Genomic DNA, 24,686 nt, shown 5'->3' with positions numbered 1-24,686 from the left:
CAGAACTAGAGGGCGGAAAGGGCAAGGACTGACACATCACCTGGCCACACCCTTCCATCCGCACTGGCCCTACCTCAGGCTGGACTCTGGCTCTCAGTCTCATGCTACTGACCAAAGAAATTGAACATGGTACTTTTTATTTAAAAAGTGTTACCAGCCCTGTCTGGGGCTCCTATACAAAAACAAAACACAACCAAATGAGGCTGCTTCCCGACTCTAGACTCCGGGGGACAGTGTTGGGGTTTAGCAAATGGAATGTGTGCTGAAGGAAGGCACCCGGGAGGCTCCTACCCCAGTCCTCAGGATGGCACCAGCTGTCCCTCTGCCTTTCTCGCTCCACAGAGGGCAGAAAGGCAGTCCTCTGAGATGCTCCGTGGAGGTCGAGCGTGGATGGCTTCATCACCAGGCTGGGGCAGTGTTGGCGAGACGCCTCATTCGCCTAAAGTAGGGGAATAGGTTAGGTGGTCAGTTGGGGCTGGTCACAGCTCGGGGTGGCTGTCTCCCTTCTGGTATGTTATTTTCTTAGAGGAGCTAGGTGTGGTGCCAATCAAGCAGGAATAGTCTCCGGCCCTTTCTTGACCTTGCCGGTCGGCTGCACAAACCCTACTTATGTCTACAGAAACCCTGAGACCTGCCAGGAGATGCACAGACCTGACCGAGGACTTGCCTTTGTTCTCTGTAAGGAAAGGTACCCTGGGGCCTCACCTCCACAGAACTGCCTCTGCCCAGGAAGATGGGCGCCTGTGTGTACCTCGTGTTTCTGTCTTGATCCCGGATCTTCTTCTCCATCTCCGCATCGGTCAGTGTCTCCAGCAGGGGGCACCACTGGTCAGCATCTCCGGTATTTCGGATAGCAATCTCCACTGTGGGAAGTGGGTTCTCACTGAGGGAAGGGAGACAGGGGCTACTTAACAGAACAGCAGCTAGGAAGTCCTCCAGAAACCACTGCTTTCCACCCTGCTAACCCTTAGCAGATGGCCAGGGCATGGCGGGAGGCCCGCTTCCTTATCCTAGTGGCTTTCAGCAGCAGTGCTGATTGGCAGCTGGGGGATGGCTTCTGTCGCTGCCTCAAGCATGATGTGAGGACCTGCACCATGCGCTGACAGAACAGTGCTGTCACCTCTAGCAGAGAGCCTTCCCTTAAAGCCAGTTCTTGAAAAGAACTGAAGGAGCTTCTAGCTATGGAGATAGCTTCTTTGGACAGAATAGTGTCACAGATACGGGTAACAGAACAGGCCTATTTATCCTATTCTGCCAACAGCTGGTACCAACTAAGACCCATGGCTCAGGAAGACACCATAGACACCAGGAATGAGGATGGGGGTGCAAAAAGACTTCCAGAGGCCTCAACCTCCTCATGGAGGGCCACTGGGCTGGCCTGCTCTCAAGTGTGCTTCACATTTATCCCTTGGCTCATTCACGGAGTCCACACTAAGCCCTGGAGAAGCCAGCCCTCTGCTTTGAGGCAGACAGCTAGTTGGCAGGAACCAGCCTAGGAACGCTACCTCCAGCCTCGGAGTCCTTCAGAGACCACCTGACTCCACCTCATCTCTTCAAGCCTCTTGCCAAATGGACACAGCATGAAGGAGGTGGGACAAAGGCTAGGAGGGTACGAGTACTGCGGGCAGTACATTCATTGTGTGGTGTGGCTGTGCCTCTCTAGACCTTGGCTTCCAGTCGGAAAGAGGACGCTAAGGAGGCGCCCAATGTGCTGGAGCAAATCCTAGCCTGGCAGGACGCCTCACAGCAAGGCTCTAACTAGGTCTCTTCTCCCTCCACTGTCATGGCCTTCCAGAGCCTTGAGCCTCCCTCCCCTCCAGCCTCCCTGTCTCCTGAGGTCCAGTCCCTCAGGAGATGGCCATCCTAAAGCACCCTGCAGTAATCATCACTTGGCGGATGAAAATGGGATAAATAGCTGACTGGGCGGCTACGGGTTAATCTAAAGTATGGGAGCAAAGTTAACTGTTGGGGTTGGGCGGGTTAACACGAATGCAGCCAGCAGTCATTCACTGCAGTTCTTCAGAGCCAGGCAGGCTCCCTCAGGCTTTAGGAATGGTGGATTTCACAAAAGCGAAGCCTATCTATCCCAGGTTTGGTGGCAGAGTCACGTTTCCTCATCACTGTACCAAACCAGTACAGGCCAAAGCTGGCAGTGGAGAGCCTACCTTCAACCACCTCAGGCTGGCTAGGGCCAGTTCTTGACATAAAGGCTTCAAGGACCTTGAGCCTGGATCAAGGCCAGAGTATGGCTGAAGCTGGCTCCACAGACCAGGAGAGGCCCGGCTCAGTGGCTGACTTAGTACTGAAGCTCGGCTTACAACATCCATACCCACAGGCTCCACAGATCTGGAGGCTCCAGCTCCTGCTAATGACTCAGTCAGCCCTACCCTGTGCTCAGTCCCTGGGGCCAGCCCCTTTTCAGCAGCTTGATTTGGAAATCCAGACACAGGCCAGCCAGACTTATCCCTCATCTCCAGGTCACCTCCCTCAGGAGGGAAGAATTCAAAGGCGCCAAGCCTAGGCAGTAAGAAGCAAAACATGTTTTCCTCTGAATTTAAACAAGAGCTGGCAAACAGTCCCAGAAGCCCCTTTGTTTACCTCCCTGTGACTCTGGGAAGATTTCACACCAGTGGGTTTGTTCAAAAATAGAAATGCTAGGGCTGACCATGGAAGGATGGGCTCAGAGCCAACACTCGCTGCCTCAGATCTGTGGGGACAACATGCAGGCAGAGACACTGCTCTGAATCCCGAAGTCTGTGGTCCTCTGGAGTCAGCCAGTAGCCGTTGTTTCAAGGGAATTCTTACTCATGAACTTTGAGGCCCGGGAGAACCTGAACATTGTCCTGGGTCTGTGAGAAGATGACAGTGAGAGGAAAGACAGATGCTAATGGAGTATATTTGAGTTTATTTGTACTGAAGGGTTTCTGCTGTTGTTTTTTAAGACCGAGTCTCTGAGTAGCTCTAGCTGTCCTGGCACTCAGTGAACCTCCAACTCACAGAGATCTACCTGCTCCTGCCTGCCTCCCAAATACTGGGATACACCTTTAATGGTGTATGCCACCATGCCAGAATCTTGATGTGGAAGTTTTGTTTTCATGACCTGTAACAGACAGGCAAGCTACAAAGCAGTCATTGTCACTATAAAGAAGAGAATGGACTTAAAAAAGAAATGTGCCTCAGCTGCCATCCTTTTAGAGGCAAGTTCTACAGCACTCACTGGGAAAAGGTGATCTTATGGGCAAGCTATTGATACAGTATGTGTCCGCTGTAGGCAGTGCTTTCACAGATGTGACACAAACACACATACTTGCACATATATACTTCAGACATCCATGACAGATGACACTATTATCTGGACTTAGGAACTTCAGCAAGCTCTCAACTTTTGTGCTGCAAAGAACAGTGTCAAAAGAGTGGAAAGGCAGGCTGGAGAGATGGCGCAGCAGTTAAAGAGCACTGACTGCTCTTCTAAAGGACCCGAGTTCAATTCCCAGCAACCATATGGTAACTCACAACCATCTATGATGGAATTTGATGCCCTCTTATGGTGTGTATGAAGACAACAATGGTGTACTCACATATATAAAATGAGTAAACAAGACTTTAAAAAAAAGTGGGGCGCCGGGCAGTGGTGGTGCACACCTTTAATCCCAGCACTTGGGAGGCAGAGGCAGGCGAATTTCTGAGTTTGAGGCCAGCCTGGTCTGCAGAGTGAGTTCCAGGATAGCCAGGGCTACACAGAGAAACCCTGTCTGGGGGGGGGGGGGGACACGTGGGAAGACGACCCCAAGGACGGAGAATAATATATTTACAGATCCTGCCTGCTAAGGGATGTGTATCCAGAATAAAGGGACAGCCCTTACAAATCAACAATAAAGAGAAGCCAGTTAAAAATATAGGCCAGTAAAAAGGACCGGGGTGAGGTCCTGAGTCCAATCCAGGGTACCTACGTGGTGGAAGGAAAGAACTCACCCCTACAGCCTGTGCTCTGACTTCCACACGAGGACACCCTCCACCAGTAAACCGGGGCAGAATAAATGACCTGAACAAGCCATTTCCAAAGACACAGGTACACACCCACACGCATGCGCACGTGCGCGCACACACACATACACAAGCACACACACTTACAGGGCCAATAATGAATGCAGAGATGTTCACTAGAAAACCCAACCCCAGGCTCTGTCACTTCCCACTCACCAGGAAAGCAACAGTCAGACAAGAGCAAGCACTGGCCAGGATGCAGACCTGAAGCCCACACCCCAGTGGGTTCTCTAACATGATGCAGCTACTATAAAAAGCAGCCTGGCAGGTCCTCAAATGCCAGGTGTGATAGCTAGATATAATCCAGATTCCTAGGAGACCCAGCCAGGAGGACTGCCATGAATTATTAGAGGCTAGCCTAGGTTACAAAGTGAAATCCTGTCTCAATAAACAAAACAACAGTTAATCAGTTACATAATCCAGACATACTACTACTGAGTAGACAGCCAAGAGAACTGGCAGGTGTATTTAAACAAAACTCAAATGTCCTTCGCAATATTTACTATAGCCCAAAAGAGAAACAGTCCACAACTGAATGAACAAGTAAAATGTATTTATTAACCACTAGAAATAATCATCTTTAAGAACAGAGTTCTGACAACATTACAACATAAATGATCACTGAAAACATTCTAGACAGCATCATGAGCTGTGGTTTTAGGAAGCTAGACACCACAAGGTCATATAGTACCAGCCTAAGCTATGTGGAGGACCCTGGCTCAACAGAAGGAAAACCAACCAGGCCAAACCAAACATGCATGTAAATGCCAGGTGTGACGACTCACACCCGTAACTCCATCATTTGGAAGGCAAAGCATGAAGATGAGAAGTCAAGACCTGCCTGGACTACAGAATGAGTTCAAGGAAGTTAGTGTGATCCTATCTCAAGAACAAACAGTAACAAACTAAATACGCTTTAAAATAAAGCCAACAGCTCCATAATGTGGGCTGTGAATTGTCCCTGGGTGGGTAGTCATACCAGGATGGCTTGGCTGTGGAGTTGTAGGACACCTACCCTCTAACCAGCCCATCCCCTAACTGCTGATGCTGCCCCAGCAGAGGACCATGTTTCTCAGTCCCTCACTAGGTTTGCCGCCAAGCCTAACTGAGGACACCGTTACCTCTGCCCCGCACGTGATCCTGGCAGGGCAGACACAAGTGACTGAATGCCACGCAGTGCTTGGCATGGGCAGTGCTGCCTTCTCTCCTCTCCTCTGCTCTTCCTGCCCCGGCCAGCCCGCACCACAGCTCCCCCTTAGGCTGTGTGCCCACCCCCAGCCACCTTCCCTCTGGTACACTAGGAATCAAAGCTCATTAGTGGCTGCACATAACACGCCTGTCTTTCTCCTGTGCCACACGGGAAGCTGTTCTCTGGTGCTTGGCTTGGAGCACGGGGCTGGCTCAGGAGAAATTACTAGTAATTTGGCTGTAGGCAATCTAAGAGCAACACTCCTGCTGCATCACCCGATCCATCCACATCAGACCCATCCCATTTCCCCACATTTGTCAGAGCCCTTCTTTTAAAAATAATTTATCTTTATTTTTTATGTTCATCAGTTTTAACTGTATGTATATCTGCTGGATCCCCTGGAACTGGAGTTACAGACAGGTGTTAGCGGCCCTGCAGGTGCTGGGAATTGAACCTGGATTCTTGGGAAAAGTAGTCAGTGCTCTTAACCACTGAGCCATCTCATCAGCCCCATTACAGCCCTTCTTTTTTTAAAAAAAAAAAGGTGTAACTGAGAAAGATTCTCTGCTTTATTATTTTTCATGTATGAGTTCTTTGCCTCCATATATGCATGCATACCTTGTGCACATTTGGAGTGCACACGGGAGTCCAGAAGAGGGTGCCAGATTCCCTAAAACGAGTTACAGATAGTTGTGAGCCACTAGGTGGGTGCTGGGAATCGACCTGGGTCCTCCCAAAGAGCAGCTAGTGCTCTTAAGCACTGTGCCATCCCTCGGTGCCCGTGACAGCCCTCTATCCTCGTTTCGGTTCTGGGATGTCTGCTGCTCTATCCAGTCCTGCACTCCAGAAGCCCGGAGCCTGTCTGCCACCCCTTCGCCTCTCCCCATGCCTTGATCCTGCCCCGGCCTTTACCAGGCCTGTCTGTCCTAGTGCTACAAGTACAACCTTCTAACGCATGGGCATCATGGTCTTGTTCACACATGTCCTGTGACCAGCAGTGCTCTCTGCTATTCTGTGGACACAACCAAAGGCCAGAGATTGGTGGGCTGGGATGGAGGGGGATGGGAAAGATGTGCAGAGACTGGCAGCCTGGCTGAAAGGGATTCATGCTTCCAACATGAAGTGATAGATGCTTAGAACTTAGAACTTGTTTCAAGCAGTCAAGGAACAAATGCTAGTCGTATTCTGTGCATTGTGAGGCCAGGCTGGGACTCCTCCTACCAGGGAGGAGCTGTAAGGATGACAGGGACAACACTCATGTGCCTGTGGCAAGTGGTTAAAAAAATCCCTAGCTGTACGTGTCTGTGGGGTGAGGGGGTGCAGAGCTGAGAGTGCAGGGAGTCAGGAGTCCTGGCTGCTCCCCTCAGGGTTCCGACTCTCATCTGTCTGACTGTCACTGCTCCGTCTCATGCAATGTGGGCAGCATCCCAGCTGCCCAAATGGTCCTACACGCAGGACAGGTACTGAGAGCTCACCAGGCCCGACTGGCTGAGAATATAAAACAGCCCTTTCTGATTCTGGAATTAAGTGCTTGAGACGCTCCAGGAATCCTGGCGAGCCACAGTGGAAGAGACATTTATTGGCTCAGACTTCTACCAGACTAGGCTTACACTTATTCCCAAATATCTGAACTGTGAACCCAGAACTAAGAACCACAGCAGAGCCAGGGCCTTCCTGCCTACACCTGGAACTCACGAAATATAGTCTTACGCACCACAACTGGGTTGCTTCCAGAGAGCTTGTTCTTGAGCATGAAAACTGCAGGAGGCCAGGAGACCTGAAGCCACCTGGGGCCTGACAGCATAAATGCTGCTAAGTGTTGGCAACAGAGGAAAATGACGCCAGCAGGACCCATCAAGGGCCTAAACCAGGCAGTGGTGGCGCACGCCTGTAATCCCAGCACTCTGGGAGGCAGAGGCAGGCGGATTTCTGAGTTCAAGGCCAGCCTGGTCTACAGAGTGAGTTCCAGGACAGCCAGGGCTATACAGAGAAACTCTGTCTTGAAAAAAACAAATCCAAAAAACAAAACAAACAAACAAACAAAAAACCAAAGAAGCTCCAGCCTGACCTTCCAGCTGCCACACAGCAGGGTGGGGCAGGCATTCGCTATCTCGCTGCTAGGAGCGTGTGCACATTCTGAAAGTGGGTTCCCATTCAGCCACCGGCTGTGGATGCATCCTGTGTCAGTGACACTCCCAGGACCTCAGGCTGACTCTGTGCCGGTGAATGGACACCCTTGCTGCACCCAGTGGGCTTCTTTCAGGGATGGTGAGGCAAGGGACAGACACCTCGGCTAGAGGACAGAGCTGCTTGGCCAAGGGGCTGCTAGAGGCATCTCAGCAAGCAGCTCCTATGCCTGATTAGCAGAGCCAGTGCTCGGGCTGAGGCCCAAACCCCTTTGGATGTGCCTCATGTCCTCTACTTACACCCCGCCCCCAAATGTTTCTATTACTTTCTGTGCTTGGACGCACTGCAGGACGTCTATGTACCCCTTACGTTCCCGGTGCTCACAGAGAGCACTGGATCCCCCTGGGACTGAAGCTGCCTCTCTCCAGACCCTCTTTTCTCTTGCTCATATTACAGAAATCCCTAAGGAAGCCGATTCTTGGGATGTCTAGTTAACCTATCTGAGTCAAAAGCCAACTAACAAACTGAACTGCCAATTCTTTGCAGAAAGCCCTTGGCTCTTGCTTTTCCTAAGCATTGCAGTTCTCAATAAAGCCTTTTTCCAGTGGGGGCAAGGAAGAAGACAAGCATGCAAAACCAGTGGGAAAGATGACCGTGCTAGTTATCCTACCTGAAGGCATAGGTCTTCTGGTGCCAGCTCAGCTGTCCTCGGATGCTGTATGCAATGGTGGTGACAAACTCCCCGCCCAAGCCCAGCTCCGAGCACAGCTTCAGGGCAAACTTCTCTGGGGAGTTCTCTTTCTCTGACATGTCCCATTCAAACTGGTCCACCAGGGAGATGTTCCCCACATGAATGTTCAGCTGTAGCAGGAACCAAGAAGCACAATGAGAACCGGAACGTTAGTCAACCAGGACAGCTGGGAGGAGGTGGGGACAGGCCATTGTCACTTGCCAGGTCGGAGGACAGTCTGCCCACCACTCAGAAGCTGAGGACCTAGGCTGGCCCTGGGCTGCCTAGCTGCATATTTATAGACTAGAACCGACCCCAGATCTCCCAGGTTGTCACTGGGCACTAAGGTTCTGGGACCTGATCCCACTGTAACCTCCTCTCAGCCCTCAAACCCTGTGCTGGCTGAGTGTCTTCTGTCCTTTACCTCTCGGTAATCAACCCTTATGTAGCTATGCTGGCATTGCAGAGCTCAGCTTACATGTCACTCTTCAGAGACTGCCCTTGAGCCTGTTTGAAGCCATTGTCCATACCCCGTGTCACCACTTTACAATTAACCATGCCAAGCAGCTCACAGGTACACCTGCCCTATTTACTTGCCAGCCCTTAGAAAGATATGCCTATTCCCAAACTGTGGAAGGAAAAGACTACTCCACAAATTTGTGCTCTCACTTCCACATATTCGTGGTGACACTCTCTCTCTTTCTCTCTCTCTCTCACTCACTCTCATAAGGAAGCTTAAAACCAACATAATCAGGTACTTTACACCCATTAGGATGGCTACTATCAAACAAGAAAGGACGAAAGGCAGAATGAAGGAAAAAAGGGAGGCAGGTCAGTGATAACACCTTTTACTGCCTCTGAGGAGAAACTGGAACTGTAGTGTTTTGGTAGTGGGGGCATAAGATAGTGCAACTCCTGTGCCAAGTCTGGTAGGTCCTTAAAATAATCAAGGATAGTCAAGTGACCTAGAAAATTTCTCAGATTTATTTATTTTTACTTAATGTGTATTGGTGTTTTGCTTATGTCTGTGTGAGGTTGTCAGATCCTGGAGTTACAGACAGCTGTGAGTTGCCATGTGGATGCTGGGTTTTAAACCCAGGTCCTCCGGAAGAGCAACCAGTGCTCTTAACCACCGTGTTCTAGGAATTTCAACTTGCTTAATTTTAACTAACTGAATTTTAATATGGAGTATAAATCCTAAAAACTGTAAGCAGAAATATAAACAAGTATTTGAATCATAAAGTATTTCTGGCCCAGGCCATAAGAACATTACACTGACGCTGCACATCTCACGGTGGGCTCTCCTAACTCTGGAGCTGGCTCAGCACCTGATGGAGACACAGCAGTCCTGGCCCTCCTACTCACAATGTGACACTTTACAGAGAAAAGTCAGCTACTCATTCCTGAGCACTCAGGCTGTCCCTGAAAGATGTCATCCCAGACACTGCACCCCACAGCAAGGGCCGACGGCTGCCCGCAAGGGCTGAGTGTACTCTTAGCACCTACCTTGATGATGACACGCTGGTCTGATTGGTCCTCCAGGATGCTGTCTGTGGGGTAGGACTCAATCTGCTGCCGAATGGCAGAGGCAATAGCTGGCACAAAAGTCAGTGGATTCAAATCCAGGTCATCACAAAGTATTTCTGAAAACATCTCAGGGGTCATTAGCTTCTCTGAAACCAGAAAAATGCAAACATTCCAATCTCTCTGTAGTGCCTCATTTCATGGTGCTCACACCTGTCCTGGGTTCTCTCCCATCCCTTCCTCCTCACATAGATATGGACGACCGGGGAACTGACCCTGGTATTCCCAGACACTCACAGTGCAGAGAAGAAGCATCCTTTCCCTTCTGGCCCACATCCTACAAATACCTTCTCCTGCCCACGGGCCTATAAACCAGAGTGTGCTCTGAGAGTGATACGTGGGCTGTCAGGATGCAGGGACATTTCCATCAGTACCAGGACCTCTCTATTGTTCTTCTGCAGCCACACCTACGTGACGCTGTTCATCCTGCACCTGTGATATGTTTCTGTAATCTGAGTATCTGAAAAGCTAGAATCAAACCTTATACAATTTGGGGTAACTTTTTTTCTCTGGCAGCAATTTTTTTCAGAGAAGATAGTCATGGTATGTGCCTTTAATCCCAGCACATGAGAGGCAAAGGCGGGTGGATCACTATGATTTTAAGGGTAGTCTAGTCTATACAATGAGTTCTAAGCCAGGCAGGCCTATGTAGTAAGATTCTATCTCAAAAAACAAACAAAAGAGCAACAAAAGGCAGTGGTGGCGCACGCCTTTAATCCCAGCACTTGGGAGGCAGAGGCAGGCGGATTTCTGAGTTTGAGGCCAGCCTGGTCTACAGAGTGAGTTCCATGACAGCCAGGGCTACACAGAGAAACCCTGTCTTAGAAAACCAAAAAAAGAGCAACAAAAATCCTTGAGCAATGCATGAGATTGTTCCTTCTTTTCTACTGTGATTAGCATCTGCAGAGCACTCAGATTCCGTTACTTGTTCACCCACTGCAGGGCATCTGGGCTTCTGTCTGTCTGCCCACTGCAGGGCATCCGGGCTTCTGTCTGTCTGCCCACTGCAGGGCATCCGGGCTTCTGTCTGTCTGCCCACTGCAGGGCATCCGGGCTTCTGTCTGTCTGCCCACTGCAGGGCATCCGGGCTTCTGTCTGTCCACTGCAGGGCAGCCGGGCTTCTGTCTGTCTGCCCACTGCAGGGCATCCGGGCTTCTGTCTGTCTGCCCACTGCAGGGCATCCGGGCTTCTGTCTGTCCACTGCAGGGCATCCGGGCTTCTGTCTGCCCACTGCAGGGCATCCGGGCTTCTGTCTGCCCACTGCAGGGCATCCGGGCTTCTGTCTGTCTGCCCACTGCAGGGCATCCGGGCTTCTGTCTGTCTGCCCACTGCAGGGCATCTGGGCCTTTTCTAATTTCTGTCTATTACGCAGAGAGCTGCTATCATATCCACATGTTGGTTCCGGTGCACACAGATGTCCTCAGAACTTCTCTGGGACACATGCACCACCACAGCTGCTCACTGGTATGGTAGTCATGTTTAGTTTTTGAACTGTTTTCTAGAGCAGCTTCGACATTTGTATTTCCACCAGTGTGTGCGGACTCAGTGCTTCCGCACCCTCACCAGCACTAAGAGATTCTGTCACAGCCTTTAGTCTGCACTTCCCAAACAGCTAACAAGGCAGAGCACTCCCCAGGGTTTACGCCATCTGAATATCTTCAGTGAAAAGTGTTTCCACGGTGCTCACCCTCACTTGAAAATATTCTTACATTTATTTATGTGTGCGGTTATTTTGTTTGCATATCCATCTGTGTACCACTTGCATGTCTTAAGTCCTTAGAGCCAGAAGGCATTAGATTCCCTTGCAATGAAATTATAAACCACTGTGAGCTCCTACGTGGGTGCTGGAAATGGAATCTGGGTCCTCTGGAAGAACAGTCAGTGTTCTTAAGTCTAAGCCTCTCTGTTCTTATTTTATTAAATTGTTGCTTTCTAGAATTTTTACGATTTGTTCTGTCACAATTTCATACAACTATGTAAAACACTGTGATCATATTACCTTTCCTGTCATCCTTTTCCTTTTTGAGACTGGGTCTCACCTTACTGTTTAGCTCTCCGTGACTGGCCTGTAACTTGCTATGTAGACCTGGAGCCCGCCCGCGTGCTGTGAGGGCGGCTGTGTGCCCCTCTCCATCTGCATCCTTTAGGGTAAACCCTCTGGCAGGGTCTTTTGCAAGGCAAAGTTTTAATGAAGTCTGAGTTTTAGTATTTTCTCTTCTGGACCGTGCTGCTAATGTCTAGAGATCTTTGTTTATCCCTTAACACCCAAGATTTTCTCTTATATGTTCCGGAACCAACAAGTTTCACGGCTTTGTGTTTTACACACATGAAGCTGTGATTTTTTTTAAGAGTTCACTATTAGGTGTGAGATTAGGTTGAGGTTATCTTTGGATGTCCGGCTACTCTAGCATCATTTTGTCCAAAGGATTACCTTTCCTCCAACCATCCGCATTTGCACTGTTTTGTCAAAAATCAGCAGGACTAGGAGAGGGGTGAGGGTGGGAGGCAGGAGAGCACAGGGTGGCCTTGTGACACTGGAGACACAGGTGTGGGTGAGCAGCGAGGGCACAGCTGGACTGAGTTCGATCCCGCCTTGGGCGTCTCTGGAACTACAGATACTTGCCATGCTGAGCCCTGGCAGGGCGGCTCTCAGCCTTCCTCCTGTGCGACCCTTTAATGATTCCTCAGGCTCTGGGGACCCCAACATAAAGTTATTTCATTGCTACTCCATGACTATAATTTTGCTACTGTTAAGAGTTGTATGTAAATATCTGATATATAACCTCAAAAGGGGTCGTGACCCACAGGTTGAGACCCACTAACCTAGAACTAAGCGACTCACAGGAAGGCAGACGGGGAGCTCACACACTGCTGTCAGACTGCCACTTCCTAAGTGCTAGGATCACAGGCACCCAATACAGTGCCCTTTTGTCGGTTTATGTTTTGGAACGGGGTCTCAATATATAGCTCTAGCTGTCCTGAAACTTACTATACAGATCAGGCTGGCCTCGAACTCACAGAGGCCCACCTGCCTCCCAGTGCTTGGATTAAGGACATACAGCGCCACCTCCCAGCTCCAGCTTTATTTTTTATTTTATTTTGTTTTTTTTGTTGTTGTTATTGTTTCGAGACAGGGTTTCTCTGTGTAGCCCTAGCTGTCCTGGAACTCACTCTATAGACCAGGCTGGCCTCGAACTCAGAAATCTGCCAGCCTCTACCTCCCAGAGTGCTGGGATTATAGGCATGCGCCACCACTGCCCAGCTTTTTTCTTCTTTTTCAGCTTTATTATTCTTATTTTTATTTTTTTTTTGGGGGGGGGTTGGTTTTTTCGAGACAGGGTTTCTCTGTATAGCCCTGGCTGTCCTGGAGCTCACTCTGTAGACCAGGCTGGCCTCGAACTCAGAAATCCACCTGCCTCTGCCTCCCAGAGTGCTGGGATTACAGGCGTGTGCCACCACCACCTGGTTTTTTTTTATTTTTATTTATTTTTTTTTGGGAGCTTTATTATTCTTAATTAATTATATTTATATGAGTACAGTGTAGCTGTCTTCAGACACCAGAAGACACATCAGATCTCATTACAGATGGCTGTGAGCAGTCAGTGCTCTTAACCACTGAGCCATCGCTCCAGCCATCCAGCTTTATTTTTAAAGACATATAAGATGTTTCCCTGTGCCTTTGCAAGTATCCTAAGTGTTGCTGGCCCCTCCTCCCTCCCTCTGCCTCTGTTTTTTTCATGCTAATTTTCTCCCCCAGCCATTCACTTTGTAGATTGTCACAAATGATTTTACTTTGTCGGCTATGTGGCTGGCTGGATCAGGCTGGTCTTTAGAGCAGTGCACCACCACGTGTTTATTTATTTATTGAGAGCTGGAAGTAGAAGGGGGTGGGCAGGCAGGCGGCAGGCAGAGCTCTCTAATGAGTGCGTTTATTCTCGTTAGGTTGGTTTTGTCCACAAAGCAGACTACATTAACCTTCACCTCACTTCCACCTTCGGCCAGGAGCTGAAGCAGTGTGAGACCTCTACAGATGCCCACCTTATCTCGCAGCTGAACCGTGAACTCCCCAGCCCTCAGAGACACACCAGAGCGAGTCTCTTATATTTATTTATAAATTGCCCAGGTTTGGGTATCCTGCTACAGCAAAAGCAAAAATAAACAAACAAACAAAACTAGACACATGGGCAGTACACAAGGAATCGGGCACATGGCAGAACCAGAACAAACCAGAGTTTACAGCCTTAAGAACCATGCCACAACACTTCAAGTGTCAAGGCTAGAGTCTGACGATGGGGGGGTGGGGGGGGACTGCATTCTGAATAAGGCTCAGGCGAGGTGAGCTCTCACATACCATTCATGTTCCAGGTAAATGCGTCTCGCAGCTTCTGCCCGTCGATCTCCATGTCCAGTCGGATGGGCACCAGCACCTCAGGCTGGGATGCATTCTCGTGGATCACAGCCGGGTCGTGGTCATCAAAGCTGAAAGGGAAAGGGCAGCAGCGGCCAGTCAGGGCTCAGGGTTCCCTGGGCCTGGGTTCCCTGGGTTTCCAGCGCACAGCTGGTTGGAAGGGAAAGGCCATTCCTTCCAGGCATTGTCACCTAGCCCTGGGGCAGCACAGAAGAGGTTATCAGAAGTCCCAAGGGCAGTCTAAAGGAGCGCAGGGGGCAGTCATCAAACACCACTACAGTTCCAGTGTGCACCAGGGCCGGGCAGCGTGCTTCGTCACTGCAGCAGTTAGAGCGAGGAAGCTGCTGCCCTGAAAGAAGGCCCAGCCGTGTTAGCCGGGCCAGAAGCTCAGGCCCACATCCCAGCACTCGGGAGGCTGAGACAAACGGCCAACAGTCTGAGGTCATGCTGGGAAAACAAAAATCACCTCTTTCCCTTAAAGCTCAGTAAATATTTCAGAAAACTGGTAGGAAAATGATAAGAGTCATAGGTCAAAGCCTAAGAGGGAGGCCGTGCGACGGGGATGGAGGAGGGGACCCTGAAAGGCAAGTGTCACTCACACACTCGAAGCAGCTGTGCTGACCGCTAGTGATATGCACAAAACCAAGTCAGCATGCATGGACAGGGGAGGCCCTCCATGTTAACTGTCCTTCTAGGGAACCCAGAGGGAGCTGTCACACGTGGAGGGGTCCACAGGGCCCCAGAGGCAGAGGCTGGAGTGGTGTCGCTGTGGCTGTAAGCTGAGGAAGGGCCTCTGAATTCAGGGAGCAATGCCTGCTCACATCCTCACTTTGGCCTGGGAGCCTAATTCAGACTCCTGACTTCTAGACTAGGAGAGACTAAATCCACCTTGTTCTAAGTCACTACAGCTGTTTGTTTCAGCAGCCACAGAGGCCCGACACAGTGGGAGTCACGTGGGTATTCCCTGACACCTTCCAGACTGGCAGTGGGCATCAGACAGGACATGCGGCAGGGACTGGCCTCAGGATTGTGTTCCCAAGATTTACACTGAAGTGCTAGGGAAGAGGAAGGACAGAGAGCACAGCAGGGGACGGGGAGGATAGGGAAGGCCAAGGATGGCGTCCTTCCAGGAAGAGAACAGCATCGGAGGCAGGGCAGGTAGCACACTGGAGAACGCTGGGAATCCGTGCAGAGGCCAGGCTCGGCAGCGGCGTGTACTCACCACAAGGGGAAGGTTCTCTTCTTGTCCCGACCCATGCGGTTCCTGTTGATGGTGGTGGAACACGGCACGGCGTCCAGATGGTGGGAGCTGTTGGGCAGGGTGGGGACCCACTGGCTGTTTCTCTTGGCCTTCTGTTCCCTGGAGAGACAGAAGGAGAAAGCAACCCCGTCAGCCCAGGGCTCGGACTCTGCTCACTGAGGCGCCGTACTCAGTCACTTTGCCACCGTGGGCACTACTGTGCCTGGCCGCCTCCACAGTCGTGTGGAGGACATCAGGGCATTTCTTACACCATGGGACTCTTCCTGGCACCTAGAGATACCTGTGTGAAAAGGGCACAGAAGTATCAGATGCAGGGCAGGGAATGGTAGGGAAGCCTTGAATCCCAGCACTCAGGTGGGAGAAAGCGGCAGGTTTCTCTGAGTTCAGGCAAGCTAGGACTACAGTGAGAAATCCTGACAAAAGAGGGGGTGGGGGAGGGGGAGAGAGGGAGAGAAGAGAGAATAAAACCCATGTCAGGGCAGTGCATGTCTCTCTGTCCCCGGCATGGACGGACAGTGGCTTAGCACTGAGTTCCCACCTTGCTTGCCCCTCCACAGTGAACTCTAACCTAGCACTCAGCGCCTGCAGACACTGCCACTCGAGTTCCAAGTGAGTCCTAAGAGAGGACGGGACTTGGTCTTTTGTGGCAGAGCCTTTAACTGTAACTTTTTCTTGTTGTTGTTGTTGTTTTGGATTTGTTTTTTCGAGACAGGGTTTCTCTGTGTAGCCCTGGCTGTCCTGGAACTCACTCTATAGACTAGGCTGGCCTTGAACTCAGAAATCTGCCTGCCTCTGCCTCCCAGAGAGCTGGGATTACAGGCGTGCGCCACCACCGCCTGCCTAACTGTAACTTTTAATTTTGAAGGAAATTAAAAAAACAAAAAAAACCCAGGGCCACTTAAGACCCTTAATGCCAAGGTCTGGGATCACCTCTGGACAAGGGTGAGGCGGAGGGCACAGTGAGAGGTTGGTCTCAAGCACTGGAGGTTTGGCTCTGCCTTTGGATCTGCTCCCACCTCTGAACCCCTGGAACACAGCCCGAAGAGCAGGGGACTCGTTTGCCCAGGGTTTAACAGCAGGGGCAGCAGACCAGTTTCCATCTCAGTCCACGTGGACAAACAGGTCACGAAGAGTGTGAAATTTGAAGTAGCAAATTCCTAAGCCTCACCCAGATCAAGTGAGTGTCTGTCTCTGGGAGGGCTGGCAGTCTTGGAACCTTCCAGGCAATCCCAGAGCAGCTGGGCTTGTATTTGGAAACTACCCATCTTCACTGCTCACCCTTCTGTGCTGACCGACCCTTGACCCCCAACTCCTGCCCTATCTCCACGCTTTCCCAAGAATCCCAAGAGGGGACAGGACAGGCAGGCTCCAGGCCCACTGTGAGGCTCACTGAGCGGTAGCTCTCCCTGCTGCTTTGGCTTCCAAGACAACTGGGCTCGACTCCCTCAGCTGGTCCTCATCTGACACAACCAAGAACTGTTTACCACTGCATAAAGGGTTCCCAGCTGACATGTGCACACATAAAAGTGTCATCCATATGCACACGACTTCCTTCAGTGACTTCCTGGGAAGGTCCAGCTAGCCTTATGTTCTCACCACATCCCCAGGGGAACAAGACTCTGCTGAGCACACGTCTGCGTGGCTCTCAGACTGGAGGAGGGCCGCCTTCTCCGGGGCCGTGGGGGATCTGAGGGCAATCTACCAAGAGACGAAGAAAAGCCCGGATGGAAATGTGTCCCCAACCGCAGTGCCCTGAGCAATACCGTCCTCGCTCAGGACCTCGGGGTTAGACATTAAAACTTCCTTTTCTGTCCCTTGATAAGGTCTCACTGTTAGCCCACGCAGGCCTTTAGCACCACACCCTCCCTCTGGCCTTCACTTCAGAGGTCTGTGATTAGAGGTGAGGGCCACAGTGGCTGCAACCTGATGAAGCTCAATGGGACAGCGTGGCCATGATGAACAGTGAGGCCCTGGGCTCCATGTTCAGCCCCACTGCGGCAGAACAAGATTACGGCAGAAGACAGACATTCTTCCCACGTTTGTTTACCTCTTCTGCTGCTGGATATGGACTAGACTCTAGTTACTTGTACACTGGGGTCTGGGGTGCAGCTCAGAAATGGAACACAGACTCATGGAGTCCTGGGTTCAATTATTAACATCACCATCTCCTCTCCAAACCTACTGGAGTTCAGTTAGTTCACTTCTAAGTCCAGATGTGCAAACACAAGATACAACCTGGTGCATTTGTAGTCATTTGCCATCTTGTTGCCACAAATATTTTCCTAATGAAAGTTCTGTTCTAGGCTGGGAAGATGGCTCTGGTAAATGCACTTGCTTTCCAAGTGTGGTGATCTGAGTTCGAGGCCAGCCTGGCTTACAGAGTGAGTTCCAAGATGCTCAGGGCTACACAGGGAGACCCCGACTCGAAAACAAAACAAAATAAAACATAAGTGTGTTTGGACCCGAGGATGTAGGTCAATCATCAGAGTGCTTGCCTAGCAGGGTCCTGCCCCACCCCCGCCTTGGTTTTTTTTTTTTTAGACGATTTATTTATTTATTTATTTATTTATTATATCATATCTAAGAACATTGTAGCTATCTTCAGACACACCAGAAGAGGGCATCAGATCTCATTACAGATGGTTGTGAGCCACCATGTGGTTGCTGGGATTTGAACTCAGCAGTCAGTGCTCTTAACTGCTGAGTCATCTCACCAGCCCCCAACCCCCAAGCCCCAGCACTGTTATAATCAGGCTTGGTAGCACACACACCTGTAATCCAAGCATCCAGGAGGTGGAGTCAGGAGGATCGTAAGTTTAACACCATATTTAACTACACAGCAAGTTTAAGGCCCACTTGGGCTACATGAGACCCCCACCTCAAAAAGAAAGAAAGTTCTTTCAAAGTACTACATATATATATATGTACATACATGCGTACATATACATATACATATATATATATATTCAAATCCATTGTTTCTTTTGGGAGTTTATCTGAATCAATTTTTTTTGTAAATAAATCCCAGTTTCAGAACACTGCAGAATGCAAGACTTGGCCTATATTTCTTCAGGCAATTATAAACACATTGAGGAAAGGACAGTTCACTTCATTGTGCTCTTCAGTGTGAGAGGCTCCCTCCACCCCCTCCATGCCCCTGAAGCACCAGGATACAGAAGGCGTACCTGAGGTAGGTCGGGGGCTCTGTGCTGATGGACACGGCCTTGTATTTCTCATCATTGCCGTCCAGAATCTCTTCCACCTCTGAGGCTTTCAGTAGCGTCACGCTGGTGGCAAGGGTGGTGTAGCCATGATCTATAAGCAGAGAGACCCCACTGCGGTCACCCTGCAGTAGTGTGAACAAGCTGCCAACCACTGACCCAGCACAAGGTCCTCACATGCAGGAGGCGGGAAAGCAAGGTGTCAAACTCGCTACCACTGAGGTCGAGCCTCTTCCAAAAGGGCAGCCAGACTGAGGCTTTGCCTAGACATTGCAGTAGAGAACGCCTCTGGCGGGGTGGATTTGGAGGAATTCGCCTCCTAAGAGCATGAGCTCCGAGGCAGAGATGTTTGGGGCAGCGGCAGCTCAGGGGCTGCCAGGAAGGCTTCCGAATAACACCCCAGTGGGAAGAGGTCTGACACTACCACAATCTAAAACATGAAGCAATGTATGAGACACAATGAAGACTGACTACTTTTCTTTTAAAACAAGAGCCCAGAGTTGGAAAGAAATGTTTCGTTCAAGCAGAAGTTCCCATCCCCGAGCTAGGCCAGATGTGCTGTGTGGAAAAAACAAGACAGAACCTTTGCCAAGAGCTGCTAGTTATCGGCAGGGCCTGCTTAGCTTAGCGTCACCGGAGGACTCTCTCAGTCACAGGGAAGGAAGGACCACAGCAGAAAGACCAGTAGGACTTCATGGGAACTCCAGGAAGGGTAGGGAGGCAGAGCTAGGCAGTCACCATGCTAGCGACTGTCCTTTACTTGTAGCACAGGGACACAAAAAAGCCTGTTTTAGGCAACAGTGGCTATGTTTTAGTAGTGAATAAAAGCAGTTCTGGCTCCTGCATTAAAAGAACCCCCAGTTTACCATAATAGACAAAACTACGTTAGCACCTACAGACAAGACAGACGACAGTGCTATGAGCATGCATGCATGCACGTGCACATGCAGGCCCGGGGCAGCTCTCTACAGGGTGCGTCTGCTGAGTGCAAAGAAGTTTTGCCACCAGCCAGATGGCATGCTGCACCCACACCCAAACCCACACGCCGGAGGCGCCAGAGTGTATGAACAGCAGCATCGCGCTGCACAGAGCTGCCACAGCCCAGAGCCCACACTAGTTTCACTAGCATCAGATGGCTCACCTGGCCAGCCCCAGGCACAGGGCAGGCCACACGGGGTGGGTACATGCATGTGAGCTTAGCACACTGGCTGTCGAGATGAAGTATTACAGGACGAATGTGCTGAGGGAGGGAAGCAGTGAAAGCCCCAGAGGAGAGAGAGGGCTGGGGCCGCCATCTCCGGCTGCAAGGATGACTACAGCGACACACTCACAGCAAATGGAAGCAGATCTCAGCATTCCTAAAACGTTTTGAGACCAACATGTCTTCACAGCACCTACCACTGCCCTGGCCCCAGCCCCTGGCACACCCCCTGGCCTAGCCAGGACCATACACCAGTGGAGTACAGAAGGCTATCCCTGAGCCACTCTCACCTGAAGCTTGTGTGCTCTGGCAGGGTGGCCCGCCCCGGGATGCTCCCTACCGATCTAAGGTCAGGCTGCAATGAAGACACTGGAGTGAAAACGTTTTATCTTCATGACATAAGCGAGTGGTTTTGAAACAGGTTTACAAACCCTCGTGAAGACGCACCCTTAGTGTTAGGTTTTGTTTTTTTACCATGTGACGAGGCCACTATTTTCTTCCTTTCTTCCACAGTGGCTAGTCGCCGCCAGAGTGAGGGATACCTCTTGTACAGAGAACCTCGGAACATACGCAGGTAGTTGCCCACCTATGGGTAAAGCAAGAAGGCTCATTATGAAGGTCGGGCAACCTAGCACCACGTCGAGGCAATGCCTCCAGATGCCAAGATTTCAGCGGTCGACAAGCATGTTCTGCTGACATCAAGGGTTCAAGAGCAGTGCACATCTGGCTGGCATCTGTGTCTCCTGACTTCAGAACCAGGGGAGGATCCCAGAGCTTAGTAAGAGGCTTGTGATTCCGACCTGACTAGTGACGTTGGCACTTTTCTGAAATCCAAGACTCCTGTGACCTTCTTTCATCTTAAGATGTAGACTTTGATATTTTTACAAGGCAATAAACACCAAAAAGTCTTTAATTTTAGACAGATGCGAGATAATTTGTCCCGTTGCCTATGTTGCTTTGTTTAGTAATAAAAGTCTGGCCAGAGATGCCAAAGAATTTTCTAGAGTCTAAAAAAAGCACTATATTAGTAATCCCTAGCCTTTCCTATAAATCACTACTTCCCCCAAGTAATAGCTTCAGTTTGTTTGTAGCAATACTGTAAATATGGCCTTCGTAAGAAGCTCGTCCTATGGGTTTTTTATGGGTTCTACAGTCTCACCGACTTTTCAGAAATGCTATCTTCAGAGTCACACTGTGAGGGCAACTGGCAACACATCAGGCCTCTTAATCACCAGTCACGACTTAACAACCCTGACGTGTTTTCCATAACACAGAATCTCACCGTGTAGCCCTGGCTGGCCTGGAACTCCCTATGTAGACAAGGCTGGCCTCAAACTCACAGAGATGGACCGACTTGCCTCTGCCCCCTGAATACTGGGATTAAAGGCCCACTCGGCCGCGCCAGGCCCTCGAGTCTGGACTCTGCTTTAAAAGCATCACTCCAACTATTCTTTTCATCTTCTCTACCTAGTTAGCGTACATTTATTACGTGAGAGCAGTCTCTGCACTTTTCTTCCAGAAGAGATTTCCATGACCAGCAGCCAGAGCTGCTGAGCCCAAGAGGCAAACAATCTATACATAGAACAGCAAAGACTCCTTGTTACTGTTTGGTTTGTGGGTCATTATCACCCAAAGGTAAAAGTATTGTTCCCATCCATTTGTAGAAAAGTGTTAGCAATACTATCGATTTTTTCCTAAACATAGATTCTCACTACATAGCCCTGGTTGGCCTGGAACTCACTATGTAGACCAGGCTGTCCCTGAACTCAGAGATGGGCATGCCTCTGCTTACTGGGTGCTGGGATTAAAGAAGTGCTGCAAAGTAGTCTCCCATGGCTATGGGGAGGGTACTGTATCGCAAACCCTAGAACACCAGGCTGGACCACTTAGCTTTTCCTAAGTCAGTCTTTGCCCTCTCTGGAATACAAAATAAAGAATTCTGAATTTGGGTACTGATTTCTTCAAAGTTCTGTGACTCCTGTGGCAAATGATAGGATGACAGGGGCACAGTCAGCCGGGTGGTGGTGGCACATGCCTATAATCCCAGCACTCTGGGAGGCAGAGGCAAGTGGATTTCTGAGTTCGAGGCCAGCCTGGTCTACAGAATGAGTTCCAGGACAGCCAGGGCTATACAGAGAAACTCTGTCTCGGAAAAAAAAAATCAAAATCAAAAAAAAAAAAAAAAAAGACAGGGGCACAGGGCACAGTCACATCCATTGCAGACATCAGAGACACTGCTAGTGTTGCTGTGTCTGGCCCATCTGTCTGAATACTGAGTTCATTTTCTATGACGAAGGGACCAGGACCATCGATCATCCATACAATCCTGCTATAGGAACTGCAGACAAAAGCACTGTATGACCCTCTGCTCTTCCCAAATCAAAGCCAGGCCCCAGAATGAGAAAACTGCCCGTTTTGATTTCAGGATAACTATTCTCAATCAACTGGGAAGGCCAAGAGGCCAGAGGCCAAAAGAAGGTTGTGGTTAGGCTTTCTAAAACCTAAAACGATGACTTCAAAAAGCACTTGTTTCCAGTGTAAGCATCTCAGATGCAACCAGCCGAGAGAAGCGCTCAGCACAAGAGCATGTGTTTAGCACGCACAAGGCTCTGGGTTCCCAGCACGAGGAATGGGAACTGAGGAAAACAGAGGGAGATGAGGGCGAGGGTCTGGAGGCAGAGCAAGTTGTCACTAAGCCTCCCGAAGCTCTTCCCACCTGACTAGGAGCTGCCTTCCAGTCGATCCACCACATGAGAATTTTCTTTTCAAAACTAGAGCTGGGGCCAGATTTACCCCTTCACTGGTCAGTTCAGGTAAATAAACATCTTTCAACAAGTCCTTCTGCACAGACTGTTTAAAGTCCTCAACTGCCTTACATGCCTTGCATTTGAGCAAATGCCTAGTGTCCAACGAGGACCCTTCTGAGCCGTGGAACATGGACGGGTCCTGAGTGCATGTCCCCAGCACAGCAACCAAGCAACAGCAGTACAGACGTGACGGTGGGAACTGTCATGGTGGATCGCACTTTGTGTTTAATGGAAAAATGGTGAAAACAGAAACTAAGTCTGGATGTTTCTGACAACATTGGTACCACGACCTGATTCAACCGACACACTAATGAAATGGAATATATGTCACAGCTGCCGGGAGGTGACTCCTGGCAGTCTGAAATGGTATTAGCTCTCCAGGGCTGCACTTACCTCTTTACACATGTTACATGTCTACTGGATGACATCCACACATCTGAATTTTATTATTATTTTTTTATTCCTTTCAAGACAAGATCTTACTACTTAGGCCAGGCTGGACTCAAAATCACTCTCTCCTTCTACTTCCTGAGTATTTGGATTAAAGGCACAGTCCAGTGCCTGGCCACCCGCATCTTATAAAACAAAAAAGAGAAAGAAAGAAAGAAAGAGAGAAAGAAAGAAAGAAAGAAAGAACGAACATATAAACTGAGAGTGGTGGCACCAAGTGCTTTGATCCTAACACCCAGAGGCAGAGGCAGGTGGATTTCTGTGAGTTCAAGGTCAGCCAGGTCTACAAAGTGGAGTTACAAGCCAGCCAGAGGTACATGAGATCTCGTCTCAAAGAGAAGGGGGGAGGGGAGACAAAAAACTGGCTGGGGGTTGCCTTTAGATGGAAGGAAGCTAGTTTGAGACAATCTGCCCCAAAGAAAAGAAAAGAAAAAGAAAGAAAAGACATTTCATACATTTGGCTGGTCTCTAGGGCTAACTGCAGGGTTTTTCTAAGGTAGTAGTTCTCAACCTTCCTAATGCTGTGCCCCTTTAATACAGTTGCTCATGTTGTAATGACCCCCTCCACCATAAAATTATTTCGTTGCTACTCCATAACTGTAATTTTGCTACAGTTACGAGTCATAATGTCAATATCTAATATGCAGGATATTTGATATGCGACCCCTGTGAAAGGGGTAGGAACACACAGGCACAAACCTAAGAAACCGTGTCCACCTGACTGGAACAGAAACTGTCTCTTCTAGTTATGAGTTATGGGTTAGCGATCCTACAGATTTATCTCCTATAAAAACTCAAAGTCAGTTCACAGATCTCCAAAATGTTAGTGCTTCCGGCCTCCGGGCCGCATGCACTCAAAAGCAAACATCTCCAATCCCTTTCTAAACATCGTAAAGTTCATAAATGCTTCTGCAGTCCACCTCAGAAGGAGGAACACAAAAGGGGTGGAGGCTTTCCTAAGCCTCAGGCTCAAAACTAGAGATTTCAGTGGGGTGCACGAGAGCTGCCAAAGGATTCAAGGACAGTACTGCACGGGGCTTCCCTAACATCCTTTTCCCATCTGCCTACAGTGTACCGGCTCGGCGCTAAGATGGGACAGATGCTTAGGGTCTGAACAACGTTAAGCGAGTAAGAAAACCCAGGATGGTCCAGGAGGGTGAGGGCACGGCCACGCCCACCAGGCCACGCCCACCAGGCCACGCCCCAGCTGCGAGCACGCGCCCGCCTCCGCGATGAATGGAGGCGCGCACTCGGGGAGCACTAGCCCGCCCCAGGACTCGAGCCGGCCAGCCGCTGCCCGGGAAGCCGAGAACGCGCCGCGGGCTACCTCGGAGCCGATCATGTAGAACTCCCCGTCGTCCTCCAGCTGAAACTTGACGGGCTTCTGCCCGAAGGTCTTGCTCAACGCCATCATCATCATGGCGGCGGGGGAAACCGGCAGCCGGGGTCGAGCTGGAAAGAATCCGGTGGACTGGGGCGGGGCCGAGGCGCGTCGGACCGAAAGGAACGGAGGCCGGGAGGTGAAGGACGGGCAGAGCGAGCCGGGTGAACCGAGCAGGCGCTCGCGTCACTACTGGGTTCCTTAGCCGTCTCTGCGACGAGCAGGCCGCCCTCCTTACGCTACGCATGCGCGGGGATCTGACGCTAACGTGCGCGCTGCCGCC

General features: G+C 50.2%; 1 protein-coding gene across 2 annotated transcripts; it reads right to left on the bottom strand.

The window, feature by feature from the left end:
* Positions 1 to 120: 120 nt before the first annotated feature.
* On the bottom strand, positions 121 to 24,660 carry Smarcb1 (SWI/SNF related, matrix associated, actin dependent regulator of chromatin, subfamily b, member 1). 2 transcript variants are annotated; one of them, XM_052164596.1, is made up of 9 exons: positions 24,350 to 24,660; positions 20,213 to 20,351; positions 18,529 to 18,658; positions 15,305 to 15,442; positions 14,026 to 14,153; positions 9,597 to 9,763; positions 8,031 to 8,221; positions 752 to 883; positions 121 to 439 (listed from the first exon to the last, which is right to left on the bottom strand). In XM_052164596.1, the coding sequence occupies exons 1-9, from the start codon at positions 24,440 to 24,442 to the stop codon at positions 400 to 402; spliced, it is 1,158 nt and encodes a 385-aa protein (XP_052020556.1). In that variant the 5' UTR covers positions 24,443 to 24,660; the 3' UTR covers positions 121 to 399. The 2 variants fall into 2 exon arrangements, with proteins under 2 accessions (XP_052020556.1, XP_052020557.1); XM_052164597.1 differs by having other exon boundaries at positions 20,240 to 20,351.
* Between the last annotated feature and the right edge of the window lie 26 nt (positions 24,661 to 24,686).

Source organism: Apodemus sylvaticus, chromosome 19 (genome assembly GCF_947179515.1).
Source record: "Apodemus sylvaticus chromosome 19, mApoSyl1.1, whole genome shotgun sequence".
NCBI lineage: Eukaryota > Metazoa > Chordata > Mammalia > Rodentia > Muridae > Apodemus > Apodemus sylvaticus.
The sequence above is the reverse complement of the archived record's forward strand: the minus strand, read 5'-3'. Positions and strand labels throughout refer to the sequence as shown.

Excerpts from the sequence above, each read along its gene's own strand:
- Smarcb1 (XM_052164596.1), bottom strand. The coding sequence starts at position 24,442 with ATGATGATGATGGCGTTGAGCAAGACCTTCGGGCAGAAGCCCGTCAAG. Across the intron at positions 15,443-18,528 it reads GAGCCCCCGACCTACCTCAG|GGAACAGAAGGCCAAGAGAA; the intron begins GTACGCCTTCTG and ends CTGTCTCTCCAG. Across the intron at positions 8,222-9,596 it reads ACCAGCGTGTCATCATCAAG|CTGAACATTCATGTGGGGAA; the intron begins GTAGGTGCTAAG and ends TTCCTGCTACAG.